This window comes from Meleagris gallopavo, chromosome 12 (genome assembly GCF_905368555.1).
Source record: "Meleagris gallopavo chromosome 12, MGAL_WU_HG_1.1, whole genome shotgun sequence".
NCBI classification, from domain to species: domain Eukaryota; kingdom Metazoa; phylum Chordata; class Aves; order Galliformes; family Phasianidae; genus Meleagris; species Meleagris gallopavo.
The window spans coordinates 12,051,623-12,066,650 of NC_139415.1; the positions used below are offsets into that span (position 1 = coordinate 12,051,623).

The following is a 15,028-nucleotide window of genomic DNA, read 5'->3' on the forward strand; positions in this document are numbered from 1 at the left end:
CAGGCAGTAGATAAGGTGAGAAATTCACAGTATCTTTCTGGAGATGGTCCTGAAAGTCCTCATCCTCAAATCCAAGAAACTGCAAGCAAATGGTTGCAGATCAGTTGACAGACCCTAGATTTAGAAAGTAAGTTTCATAGAAACTAAGATTTGTTATAATTGTTGGATTGTGCTGTGTTGTTCAAATACAAGAGAACTGCTGATAACTCCTCAGGTTTCAAATAAACCATATGCAGAATGAATCCAGGCCAATGTTTCATTAGTGCTCTTATGAAGGCCCTTGTGTTTTCATTTCTGATTGGTAACTATTTACATTGTTTTCCTTTTCTCAGTGATCTCAAAGAAAACATTGCCTTGCTAGATTTCCCAATTCCTAAATTACCTGATTTACACTTACTGTCATTCCTTCAGTGAAAAAAAATAAAAATAAAAAAAAAAATCAGGCTGGGCAGCTAGACATCACTGTGTATTAAATGCTTCAGAACTTAAAGCTGCAATAAAACCCTCAACTTTATGCTCACTAGCTCAACAACTTCACACCCCCCTTTTATTACATATCCATAACTTACAGCAACATAAAAACACATCATTGTTTCTCTTGATAATTTTACCATCCTGCTATTTTATGAGCCTACGAGGACATGCACCAGGTGCCATATCTTGAGAAAGGAACTGGGTTACTGCCAAATAAAACACTCAGACCATTACTATAGCTAATATGCCAGGAGCGTTCACAATGGGTTTTCAAATAATCCTCTATGTTTATATTACATCATTTATCCTAAAGAGAACCATGGTGCTGTGGAGGCTCTTTGGTAAAAGGTAGCGGCTGCTAAGCTGGAGGAAAGGTGGTAATCCTGCAGTGTTACATGAGCGTAGAAGGTAATGAAGCAAAGAACAATATTGCAAGTTAATTGCTTGAGTTGGAATTTGATGAAGGCATGATACGCTGCTCCTTGTAGAAGTATGTCCCACAGTGTTTGTGGGCCAAGTTTCATCACTTGAGAGCGATGGCTGTTCCACCAGCATCAGGTTCCCCGCCATTGCTCCATTCCCAACTGAACTCAAGGACAGGATTGTGACTTGGGGAGTGAAAACTTCACTTCTAACATCACAATTTTCTGTAGAAAGTTCCCTAAGTGTCTAGTGTCTTGTGAAGCCCAGCTCTCTTTGACTTAGGAGAACTTCAGCATAACAGCTTTACTCACTGCAGTCCACACACACGATAACGTGTGGGAAGGTGCATGGCAGGCAGCCTTCAGCCAGAGAGGCGTAGGCACTTTGTGATGTCTGAGTTGTTGTGCATTAAGTAGTCTGCTATATCTGCATTACGAATCCTTCCTAAATGTGGTTGGAGGATCTATAGCTATTTACTGGATTTAGAGATGCATCATCAGTGCATTCCCTCAGTCTGCTCTACCTTCTGCTTGAGAAATGGCTGTGACACGTTATTGAAAGATGGGGAGATCAGAAATTCCTCTATTCCTCATTTTCTGCATTCACTATATTTCTATATTTAGTTATGAGCAGAAAGTTCTTGATAGACTGACCACATCATGCCACCTATATAACCCAGCCCTGTATGAGTGGAACAGCTGTACAAGGGAAGATCACTGACCAGACCATCCTTGATACTCAAGTATCCATCACAGAGAGAATTCACATCACAGGACATCTCTATTTTCATGCCAGTCTCCTCCCCTTGCTCACAGCCCTGGGAACAAGGCATCCACATTACTGAATCTTCTCTCTGGTTCCCATTGTGTCAAATGCTATCTCAGATGGTGCTTGTTATCCGTGCTTAACCAAAATCATTAGGCAAGTTCATTTAGCAGGGTGTACAGGGATTTTAGCAGTGGGATTTCCATTAATATGGCCAGACATGCACAGCTAAACCTCTGCACTAAGATCTCCCTGCACAGTATTGCCTTAATAATCTTCTCAGTAGTTTGTTTTGTCTATACAGAGATGCTGTAGACAAACTGAAGGTAAAGCTTTACAGATTTTAATCAGTCAAGAGTCAATACTCCCTTTCTTCAGGTTCCTCTAACCAGAAGAAACCTCGTGATGCTGTCTGACAGAAAGTGAATGTGCCAAATTAAAAGCAACATAATAACTGGAACTGATTGGTATTGATCAGCCCTTTGTAAGCTGATAACCCAACTGCTCTCCTCAAAATAAATTTGAACGAATTCCTTAAGAGGCAGCAGTGACTGCTGCAATAATTCCCCCACAATAACAAGTCAGCCTGCACTGACTCAGCATCCTTCCTAGTTTAAATACATCAGAAGGCACCAAAATCCCAAACTTCATTAAAGGGTGGGGACTGGAGAGACCTCAGCATTAGTCTTTGTAAACTATTACAGACGCCTTGGCACCACATCCTAACACACACACAGTGCAGGAACACAGACAGACAACACCACTGCAGGTGCTGAGCTTTAACAGTTCTTGTTTATCATTTTGGTTGTTTAACAACTGAACCTGCTGCAAAACACACCCTGGCATCAGCAGCAGAGGACAAGCTTTCAATGAGTACTAAACAGGCATTTCAAGGTGTGAAGATGGATTACAACATTCCTGCCTTTAATCCCACTGCACCACCATACCACCAGCTCCAAAAAAATCACATGCAAGTATCACCTATACTCAGGATATCAAAAAGAGTTTAAACTGATGTTGTCCACCTTGATCTATCAAGCTGGAGCAGTTCAGATTCTGCTTCACAAGAACTTGAGCTGTCTCCACAGTAGGGACAGGATGGAAGAAGAGAGAGGAGGGAGAGAATAAGAACCACAGCAGTTCTTACAAGGCATCAACAGGCATGAATCAGAGCCCCCATTCTGCATTGTTAGAGCTCTGCGAAACCATTAAAAGGAATGAAATTGTAAAGCTGTGGGGGATTCATCTAGCTAGCAGAGCTGTCTTAGCTAGAAATTATGAGCTATACATAAGGAGGCACTAATTGAAATTCTGTGGTTTGTATTAGCAAATAGGGCAGACTAGACAGTCTGTTTCAAGTATACACTTTTAAAAATAAATACTTATCAGAAGGAATCTATCTGGACTTTATTCACACCCAGTTGCAACATGGTTGATGTAAATGCAAAGTAGAAGCAAAACACAGCCAAGCCATAACTGCAGCACTACTTCAGAGAGATGACAACACATGGTGTAGGGCAGCAGAGTGGGAGTACACCCCTTTTTATGGCTGGTGGCTAATAAATAAATCTTGTATTTTTTGCTTGTAAACTGAGTGCATTTAGTCTGACCTCACTGAGAGCCAATAATCCTGCAGCTTGGAAGTGACATTTTTACTGAGTCACTTGTCACAGCAGAACACCACTTGCAGTGTATTATTGGGGTTGTAAACATTTGCCTCAGCACTCCTATCTTGTTAGCGTTACCAAAAGTCAGGGAAAGGGGTCTGCTGAACCTAAGCCCTATTTCAGACTTTGTTGTCCTGCTATTTCCTCAGAAGACAGTGGAAGTGTTCACAGCTTTTTAGGATGGAAAGGGCGCCTTTAGAGGTCCTGCCTCCCTCCTCTCAGGAGGACATACTGACAGTAAAACGTGTACAAGAGGCTGCAAGGCCAGGCCTTCAATCTTCAGAAGAGAAGAAAAACATTTGAGAGGATGTTTTAGGATGAAAACATCAGTTTCTCAACGAGATATAATAGCATGAGACCCCCAATCTACCTAGATCTCCTACTGATTTCACCAGAGGCCACAGTTAATGCAGACAGCCTTGCTTGGCAAGGCAATACAATAAAACCCAGTATTTTCTTTGTTGAGCATCCAGCTGGATGCCAGTAACAGAAAACTGAGCTACATCATGCAAGCATGTTGTGCTTTTACCATCTAAGAGAGATTAGCTTCTATTAGATTACAAGTTAATTAACTATAAATGTGGTTTATTGCTATTGCAATTACTTCCTATTTTCCATTTGCAAAACATTACATACTGACAGAACTATTTCACCCTTTTATGAAATCTACCATTTTAAACTACTTCGGAGAACCACGCAAGTTAATTTAGTATACTAAGCACTGTAAAGAATCTTCCCATGACTGAATAGGAACCCACTCAAACTGACTCTCTGGAAGAAGTGATTAGCAAATAACAGAGGACAGACTGAAAAATAAGTTGTTCTATACCAATTTCCAGAGTTATGTAAGAGTAGCTTCTATACAACAGTTAAAAAGGAAGAGTGTTTTCAGGAGCAAGGACCTCATATCAAAAATAAACACATAGGAAAATGAATTGACTCAGACATCAGTAGCAGTTTAACAGAACAATCTTACAGCCAGCAAAGCTTACTGTGAAAGAGAAGTAACTGGAAGAGATAGACTGGATCAAACCATCCTCCAGATTGCATAACCAGCACTCAGACTTTGGTAACTTCTCCAAAACACGTTTGGAGAATTACAAGTTCTGCAGCTCTGGCACCTTTAGGGAAGATTCATCAGCTATCTGCAGTGCCACAAAGGAGAAAAATGGGATCCAATAAACAAACAGCTATATAGATACCCAACCCAACATCTCATCTCATAGCATACAACATTAGGCTATGTTATTAAAAATAGCATGAGCTTAGTTAGCAGAGATCAGGATCTCAGTGAGAGACAACTAAACAGCATCACTGACTGCAGACAAGGAATAGAAAAAAAAGAATTAGTGCCCTGATTCACACACAGCTAGCAAAGAGCTAGAATGATACACCTCTGAGTCAGCTCTTACCTGCTACAGCTCTGCTGGATACATGCCTACAAACTCACTGCCAACAAACCTCAACCCACCTTCCTGGAAAGGCTACTAAATACAAGCAAAAGGCAGCCACCTGACTGCAATTCTCTAATTTCCTCTATGTTAGAAGTAGGGAAGTGACTCACAGAGAGGATAGTCACTCTCTCAAGGTCAAAACTGTGGCATAAGTTGAAAATATTTGCTGAATCAACAAATCTTTTGGAGCAAGCCTCTCACAGATGGGGAAACAGAAATTAAAAGAGCTAAAGAGCTCTGCTAGACCATACAAACACCAGCTTTTCTATAGAGTATAAAGGCTGTACATTTTGTGGCTTGCTACCTTTTGTGGAGATTGCTGGTCCCTGCCATGGCATTCAGCTAACAACTGAGCTGTGCTGACCAGAGACAACAGTTTCTCAGTCCCTCATAGGCAGCCAGAAAAATGAACTCCCCTTTGAGTTGCAAGAGCCACTTACTAACTCAAGAATATAAAGGATGAATGTAAAGCAAACTAATTACTTTTGATGGGGGCTTTTTGGATCTGAGTTCAAAGTTGCAAAATAGATTGGGACTGGCTGCTTTTTTTCAAGCCTCCAGAAGTAGATTAAGGGAAAGGATAAGCAAGGATGCAGCTACCATTTACATTGCTTGAGCACTGGCCACTGGATACGCATTGAGAGATTAACAGTTATCCAGCACAAAGAGCAATTAACAACCTTGTCTAACTCAGTCAGTCCCATTCTCTCTGGCCTTGCTTCAGTAAACCATGTGAAACTGCCTGTTTTATTTACTATCAATCCTTTGTATCATTAGTCTGCTGTGATGTCATATTTCAAAATCAAGAATAATTAAAGAAAAGGAAGAGATCTTTTAAATAAAGTTCCTTTCCATTGCAAATCAATAACTTCAGGCTTCATTTAGCTTCCTGTAGGTAGATTCATGTCTCTGCACAGATGAAGTACTGAAATCAATAGTGCTTTGCTGAGGCACAAGGGGGTCAGTCTGTGCAGTGCTCCTCTGATTTCATGAGCAAAGCACTCACTGCTGGGTCCAAGCTTCCATCTGCATTTGGGTTTTAAAAGGTTTCTCTGCTCTAGAATAAACTATGAAAGCCCTTGATTAAGACATTACGATGCGTAATTCCCTGGCATACCAAGAATCCGGTCCCAAACTGACACAAAGGCAAGTCTACTGAGGACGAACGGGTGTTCTGGGGTTTTATTGTGAAAACTCCAAATGACGTATGCTGAACTGCTGGTGCAGAGTTTAGTTGCTCGTGCTACTGATAGCCATTGAAATGCCTCACTGATTAAATGTGATTGCAACAAAGGATGACCACGGTCCTGCATCTGTTTCTTTGGGAAGCCAGCCTGGTGCTTTGAGTAGGCTCAGCACTTCTCCCAGCACACGCCCAGCTGAGGCAGGAGACTCCTCTTGAGTTTCAGGGGTCAAACAATCGGCACAAGGCAATCCATGCTTCCAGTTGGGGCACTCAGGTATTGCTTTACTGTCCAGGGCATTCAGCACAAACAGCAAATACTTTGCATTGAGATTAACTGAAAGTGTGCAGAAGAGCTCCTCTTTCTGAAAGACCCCATCACTGGGGGGTGTGAGCAGACTCCATTATCAGCATCATTACTAACACACTTCCAGCTTCTGTGCTACACTCCCTGGATGAATCAAGAGCTCGATATACTGACACAATGGGACAATGTAGGTTTCTGAGTTCTTCCTGGCACTGAGTTAATGCAGGACATTTTATTCTACAATAAGCAGTCCCATATCTTAGGCTGTAAGTGGACGGAATTAATTTAATACCAAATTTTAGACTCTTTGAAAGTCTTACCAAAGTGCAGTGTAGTCTGAGCCTTCCTGCTATGTTAGGTGAAAAAAAGAATCCAGAAATGTGATAAAGCCTAGGTTCTAAGCACCACAACAATTTCATGCAAATACCCGATTGAGGAGGTAAAAAAAAATTGTGGCAAAATTACTGAATTGGGGTTTATGGGGGAAATGTGTTTTAACATAAATATTTATTTTGAGCATATGAAACTTGCTAAATTCATGTTACACATTTATGTCCTAAACATAATTCCTATTCAAAGCAGATCCAGATTGATTATAACAGACAAAAATATCTGCACGCTGTTGAATTTTTTAAAAATAATTTAAAATAATTCAAGACAATTTGAAAGGGGAATAAAAATAAATGCACTCTCAGAGTGGACCCTGCATGTAAAAGAAACTAACGGTGAGTTCCGAACCTCCCTGAAGAGTGATTTGTGGTGTAGAAATAGCCTGCTGTTATAAAAGAGAGTGCTGCTACAACTCTCTTTTATACAGTAATGAACAGATATCATGAAAAGGGGACTAAAGTGATTTATTTAAGATGCATTATCTTCTAAAGGCAACATATTTAATCTATGAATCACTAACCCTTCAGCCAGTGCAAAGGTTTCTGGTATTATCAGGAGCAGATGCAGGCTTGATCTAAATGAGGGAGAAGCAAGCATACTCCTGGAGGGCTGAGGCCACAGCTGTCTCAGATGTGTGCCACCACATTTTAAATGTCACCACAATTTAGAGTATCTTTAAAGCACTGATGCAGATGATGTTGAACGCCTGTCTCTCCTGATATCATTACATCCAGAGATACAGATCAAAATGAAAACTGCAGATCAAAATACAAATGGACCTTGCACATGTTGGCATTGGACTCACTATAATGGAATGAGCCAAAAGTCAAGAGCGCTCTTGCCTTATGGCAGTGGGGATCACACAAAATTTTGGTTATCATGTTGAACTATGAGCCTTTGACTTATTTCATGGGTATTTACAATCAGAAAGCTTCAACCAAGACTGGCTGAAGGTAAGTAAGATTTACTTTTTTGAAGGTAAGGTAGCCTTACTTTTCCACGGCTCGCTGCCAACAGTCTATGACTCCTTGTTCAAATTATCCTAATCCCAGATAAACATTTGGAAAGGCTTGTGAGAACTTCGAGCAAAACATGTGTCTATGCGCATGATGACACGTGGCACACGAACGGTGGAGCAGTGTGCTTGGCAGCTTCCTTGACTCATGATGATGAGAGAGGCTTGGATCCACAAGAAGCCAAGTTCTGAGCTGAGTTACCAGAGGAAGTCACAGGGCAGTGGTTGGACCTTGAATAACACAGCCAAATTGCTGTGTGGTATTTGGGGAATGGGAGAGAGCTTGTGCCGTATTGCTCAGCACACAAGGGCTATTCTGCACTGCCCTACAGCTCAGCAGAAGGCTCCTTGGTTAGTGTACGCTGGGGACTGACTGCTCCTCCTTTCCAACTGGCCTAGAACATCTCAGCTGGCCAAACAGGTGCAAATAGATCTGCACCCTCCTTTCCATCCCGGAGCTCATCTTGCGTGCTCCGTCAGCATCTCCTGAGATACACAGCACACAAGCTGGCTCCAAGTGTCTGTTTCAGTTGCCACAGAATTTGAGATCTAGGATCTTCGGGAGTCTCAGCGCTGCAGTGCTGTGGCTCTGTGCTGCACGGAATCCCAGAGCACTGACTTGGTGTTGGCACCCAGGAGGGCCGAGGAGCTGAGCCTGCAGCCAAGACGGCTGCGACTAGGTGGCAGCACTCCACTGGGCAAACCGAGCCGGGACCTCAGCGAGAGCCAACTGCAACTGGAAGGAAAGGCAGACTGCATATCCCAATATGCAGGAAAATGGAGTCAAGCAGAAGTGACCAAACCCTCCCTTACATCAGGGATGTGCAGGACAGCTGGAATGTTAAAAGTGAACTGAGCTGCTCTCTTGCAATGAAACTCAATGCCACACACATACAAAGTCCTGATTTGGACATCAGAAAGGGAAGAAAACCAGAAAAAATCTGTAAGAACTTTCTCAAAAACTCAGACTGTTCCTCCAGACAAAGTCTGGCTGCCTTAGAAGAGTCCACAGTTCCCAAATTTACCTGGAACTGGAACAGCTCTGGCAAGGCAGATGCAGCACAAACAGCTCCAAGGAGCTCGTGTCATTCTGGCTTAGTTTTGTTTGAAACAAGATAAGATACCATCATCTCTCACCAGTCAATTTTATGAGAATCTGTCAACTCACTTCCCATCTGTGCTGGAAAATAAGCCTTTTCAGGTTAGGTGAGGATGTGGAGTCAAATCCACAGAGCACAGATTTAAATTAAAGTATTTGAAGTCCCCTGCTATGCCAGCAAGCAAGGGGAGGGTTTGCATTCGAGATTCCAAGTCAGGCAGGTTTCTATTTCAGTGGTATTGTCAACATTTATCATGTATAAAAGAGAAAGTACATACAGGTAACAGGAAAAGAGGGAGGCAGCAAGAGTGCACAATATGCAGCACTGGGGGGATAGAGCAGGTAGAAAGAAGAATGGAGACACATTATGCTAAAGGTATTTGTTTATAACTACAAAACGTGAATAAAACCTGGTAGGATAAAGGAAGGCACTGCCTAGTGTAGATAATGAGAATCAGAGCACTACGATGCAGGTAAGAGACCTAAAGCTGAATTCTTACAGTGCTTAGAGCTGAACAGTAGAGCTTGGGAAGGTAGGGCTATGTGCTCTGGTCTAACCTTATAAATACATATGTATACATACACACACACACACATTCACATATATACACATACTAAGACATAGCAACTGTCACAGCTACTAAACATTCAGCACTCGGAATCACACCCTGCATGGCACACTACTGAAAAGAAAATGTGTCTGACATTGAGGTCAACAGGCTTGGGGCAGCTTCAACAGCTACATCCCAAATTCTGGCCACCAGTATCACACCCTGCTGCTAAAGGTGTCTGCTTAGAGCTGCCATCCCTCTCCTGGAAGCTGAGCAATGAGCTTCACCCTTCAGCCCTGCAAGAGATCAAGGGGCTGGAAGTGCAGCATTTGCACCCAAATTGCCAAGGTATTAACATGGATTTCTTTCAGTAGTGGTGACATATTCATAGCCTTATCTGATCACTCCCTTCAGAATCCTAAATGCTCCACTAATGAAGAAATATCAGCCTCTGCCTGTGTTCTGATGCTGTAGATGGTGAAAAAAACAAAACCTGTCTCCTCAAGTACTGCTCACTGTCCCCATATTCAAGGATTACTTGTATTCAGAATGAATACAAAAAGCTTTTCATTAATCGATTATTGAGAGCGTCAGGAGTGATTTATAACCTCACGGAATGTGCAATATAGAAGAAGGGTTCTCATGATTTTTCCTCGAGGACTTCTTGCAGCCCTGTTTGCAGCAAGCACTTGACAGAAGAGGAGCTGAGCAGAGCCATGCTACCCCATCCCAGAAATTTTTGCCCAGGTTTAGTTGAATTGGAAGAGTTAAGAACCATCATATATTTAATTTTTTCCTTTCTTTTTTTTTCTTCTATTTGCATCCCTCCTTCCCCCAGCCCCCCCCCTTCCCCCCCCCCCAAAAAAAAATGTTGGCAGTTTGCTGACATCATTGAGCGTAACAGAGGCAAAGCCAATCTGACAAAGCAGCAGCTGGAGGTATGGGATGGAGAACACCTCTGAACCTTCAAAGTGAGCTCTGGTTGGTAAGACGGTGTGTGTGAAGGGGACAGCTAGCTTCCCACCCCAACCCAATGCTGGCACTGGGAAGCATCCAACACGTGAGTTTTTCCAGCTTACCTCCCTCCCAAACCCATTCTGAACACAGTGAACACGTCACCAGCCAGCTCTGCTTCCAACAGAAAGTGAGTCAAATATTTTCCTTGTAACCAAAGTCATTGATGTCTGGGCTACACTGATGATGATGGCTTGAGGTTTCAAACCTCGCTGCACATGGAACATTACTCTGTCACTCTGAGCCAGGTTCACCACATACAGAAGAAAAACCCTGAGAAGGAAGTGGAAAGTATGCTTTTCTAATCAATGGTTTTCTGCAAAACTGAAGTCAGAGCAGCAGCATACACAATCTGGGGGGGGACAAACCAGACCTATAAATACAGCACATTTGCATCACAGCTCTAGATGGGCTTTGCTCCAGTGTGATCAGCTGCTCTGAAGTCTTTGCAGTGGGGTGAAGCTCTCGCCACAGTTTCACCCTTTAGCAAAGTCAGAACTGGGTTTGTCAAGGAAGAGCGGGTTTGACATCTCTGCCCCTTTTCCTCTCAAAAAACTGCTTGATCAAAACATAGAATTGAAGAGTTGCCACTGTAGGTATCATGCTAATCTTGTTATTTGTCAAGAAAGAATCAGATGGTATCATACATCACCAGCTTCACCCCGTATTTTCTACCTCATGTTCTGACACACTGACTGCATTAGCATTGTCTTTTATACTCAAATTGTTTTTCACACCAAATTCCCTGTGGGGAAAAGAAATCTTTGAAGCCATCCATTCAAATCTTCAAAGAAGGACCTTGAAGAGCACTCACAGAGTGTGAGAAAGTTTGGAGAAGGAGATCATGCTAAAAAGTTGGTTTTCCCCTTTTGCTTTCCATACTTTTACCACTGCTGAGCTTCCTCTGCCAGCCGTTACATGAGGCTCCCTGATTGATGGAAAAGCTTTGTCCATTTCTCCATGCTGCAAACTTCTACCAGATTCTTCTAAAATTTGTGACATAGAACGGACCCACATGCAGTGGGTCTGCAATGCAGACTGCAGCTTTAATCTGTGGTACTGAAGAGATTTGGGGTGCAGGATGTTGGGGGTTAAGAGCAGACTGCGTATTCCTATAGCATGCACTTTTCAAGACAGTTTTTTAAGCTGAATCTCTACTAGTGTTACATAGCAAAAGACCCTAGGAAATGCAAACTTATACTGCTGAAGAACGTGGTAAAAGATGGCAGATTCAGTTTTAGAGTCATACTGTCTATAAAAATAATAAATCACTCAGCAAGTCTTGTTTTTTCTCCCTGGAGCAGACATTTGTCTTTCGTTTCCGCTATGACATATTCACAGCCTACACGAACATTAAGTCATTTGAACAGGAACTTTGTGGTAAAACCAAAAAATTCCATCAAAACCAGAAGATACAAAGCTGTGTGCATGTCCTGTGGCTGCTCGTTGTTGAGCCTGATTAAGAGCAGCACTCCGCTCTCTGAGCTTCATACTAAATGGAAACTGCTGAGTTCTATTATGTTTATTATTTAGCTCAAGATTATCTGCAATATGTCCTTCAGGAATCACGTCTTGGACCAGCCCAAACCAGAGTTGCTCATGTCTTGCGAAATATTGCATCCTCACTCCAAGATCAGACAGAGGAGGCACTCAGACCCTTCTTGGACAGGATCGATATCACCTCTGTAGATGTTGCCAAGAGAATTTTCAATGGAGTCATGGAAGAAAAATTTGCTGACGGAAATACTAACTGGGGACGAATTATGACCATATTTACTTTTGGAGGTCTTCTCACCAAGAAGCTTCAAGAGCAGGGAGTTCAGCTCACTGGAGAGGAGAAGGAGCAGATTTCTTACTTCATCACAGAGTACATCATAAATAACAAAGCCGCATGGATAGATGCAAACGGTGGCTGGGTAAGTTACAATTCGGTGCCTTCTCATTTTCCACCACAGTGCAGATTCAAAGATTTGTCTTAATTAATGGAAACTTTTGTTACAGGCACTTACAAAAACATTTTATCCAGGGTTTTATTTGGTGACTTAATTTATGATGTCTGCAATGTCTGCTTCAGACTTAGAGTGAAAACTTTGCTTCTGCTTTAAATAGAACAGTGTTAAAAGACATCTTTCTTTTGAGAAAGGCACTTTCTGTTAACAGCCAAAACCCCAGAGGAAGACTTGAATCATATGACAGTACAATAATACGGGCTGAGAGAGATGTTAAGAAACCATCTAATTCAACCCTGTGCTCAAAGCACTTTAAATAAGGCATTCCATCACACTTCCTATTACTAAATTTAAAAGTGAATGCATCCTATGGTTAGAGCAGCAATTATGCTTCCATAGAAGCAAGTTGGTCCAAAAACACTGATGTTCAAGGCAAGGAAAGAATGCACAAGTCACATTTTCACAATCAAGTCAGTACTTTTGCTGTGGATCTCATAAATCTGTTATTTAATCCTCCAAATCAGTTTACCTAAACAAATTTACAGGTAAGCACAATGGGGTCCAGTCTTTCCTATTTGTTTGGACTGAGATAATCCTAGAACTTGCATACATCAATGGTCAAAGCAGAGAAAAGCATTTGTCAATATGTGGATTAGTTCATCAAGCTGCTGAAACTCCCTTCTGCTAGTAGAGGCAAGGTCCCTTTTGCTTTGCATAGTTTCATCCTGACAGTACCTTTCACTACTGTACTTCAGGGGAAGCTGAGTATCAGTGACATCACAGGCAGTTATTTCCCTGGTACTTTTTTCCTTCTACCTATCCGTAAATGCTAACTTTCTCTTTCCACTCCTCTCCAGTCTCGCTTCTCTTACATTTCCTCTTTGCTATTTCTTTTTTTCCTTCACTTGTTTTCTAGTGTTTCTCTTTATTCTGCTTGTTTTTATCCTTTTCTGATAACATTAAAAAAGGTGGCAGTGAGTCATGACCCTTGATGCATCAGATTTGTTGCAATGCTCCTCTCTGCAGCCCTTGCAAATAGAGTTATTTTTATTTAGGAGAAGTATTAACTTCAGGCAGCATTCTGTCATAATATGTGGCTTATCACAACAGAATAAGGATGTTAAAGGAAGATATTTATAAGCATATTATTACATCAGAAACACAGTACCTGTATCTTCCTCTAAGGTGTGGGCTCAGATGCTGCAATTCACACTCATTTTCTGTTTACATAGCCAGGGCACAGTCTTTACTTGGAGATAAAACAAACATTCAGCAAGGTGCAGCTATTTTCAGCTACTCATTTTGAAGCCCTGTTCATCTGTTGGAGGTGGAGCTGTGAAGAGCTGCCTCTCTATGCACTAAGGTGTAGCAGTGTCACTCTGATAGAGGCACAAAGCGGTGCATTTCTCCCACACATCCTAAGCTGGCCCTAATTGTGCATATTCTTTCCTACAGGAAAATGGTTTCCTAACAAAGTTTGAAAGAAGATCACCACTATCTTTCTCTACAATTACAGACATATTTGCAGCTGTTTTTTCCTTGTTCAGAGACTACTACTGAAATAAGTGGACCTGCTTGCTGCCACAAGCTTCATTGCTAAGTTTTCCTCCAAGCAGTATCAACTAGAAAATAACTTCCCTGCATAATTTGTTTTTAATTTATTTCTATTTATTTTGACTAATGCAATGTCTAACACACTCTCCTAATTGTCAAACCTAAAGAAAAGATGCTTCTAAAGAGGAATCAACGCTGCAATGTGCAGCAATGCAAGCCAACCTTTCCAGGCACAACTGCTTCGAGAGAGAGATAGTCCTTTGCATCCAGACAGCTCTTGGAATTTCTGTTGCACCTCCAATGAAAGGACATTGTCTTACTGAAATACAATCCAATGGGTTAGGAAACAAGTTTTAATCTCATTTGTTTTGTAAATGAAATACTACTGTAATGCATTTTTATTGCAACATTTGTATAAGCAAAAGGGGCGGATTTCTGTGGAGAAAAAGGAAATGCAAATCGCAGTGTAAAAGTGGGTACAAGTTACTGATCCAGACAAAGCAATCTTAGTGGGAAGAACAACTTTTGGAAGCTAGCAATTTAAAAATGTGCACTCACTTACTGTTAATGCAATGGTATGTGTTTCTTTGTTCTATTTTTAATTGCTCATATCTACACTGACTGTTCTTTCAAAATTTTGTAATGCAGTCACCTGGCTGGACTTTTTAAAACTAGATTTTTTAAAGAGAGAAGCACAAATTATTATCATTTTTTACAGTGTAGCTACACTAATATTTTTGGGAAAAAAATTAAAATATGCATTTTCAAATCTGATGGTGGGCCTCATCTCTTTCAGAATAAAATGTTGGATGGGAGAAGGGGGGAAGATCTACCTGGTTAAGGTAATTCAAGAAAGCTGTTAGAGAGCTAGTGGAGAATCTAAGAAATACATGGGCTAGAAGTGAAGACCAAGAATGTCAATACTACATTTGCTGTAGTGCTCAAGTATGATATGGTAGTTTATAAAAGAAACAGACCAGCTTTCATAAAATAAATGATCTGAATCAACTCTGATGACAGAAATGAGTGTTTTGGGTAACACTGTCAAGTCAGCAAATTCACAAGTAACCCTAACAGATTTCCAGACTTTTATAGCCTAGGGCAACTATTATTTTGACTCAAGCGCCATTTGATTTGAAACTTTAAACAGTAGTTTCTCACTGATTCATTCTAGAAGGGTGTT

The 15,028-nt window shown here is 41.4% G+C and overlaps 1 protein-coding gene across 1 annotated transcript; it reads left to right on the top strand.

Annotated features, from left to right (window-relative positions):
* The first annotated feature begins 11,717 nt into the window (after positions 1-11,717).
* BCL2A1 (BCL2 related protein A1) lies at positions 11,718-14,619 on the top strand. Its single transcript, XM_010717472.4, has 2 exons — positions 11,718-12,258; positions 13,747-14,619. Exons 1-2 carry the CDS (start codon positions 11,839-11,841, stop codon positions 13,849-13,851), a joined length of 525 nt encoding a protein of 174 aa, XP_010715774.1. The 5' UTR covers positions 11,718-11,838; the 3' UTR covers positions 13,852-14,619.
* The last annotated feature ends 409 nt before the right edge of the window (positions 14,620-15,028 follow it).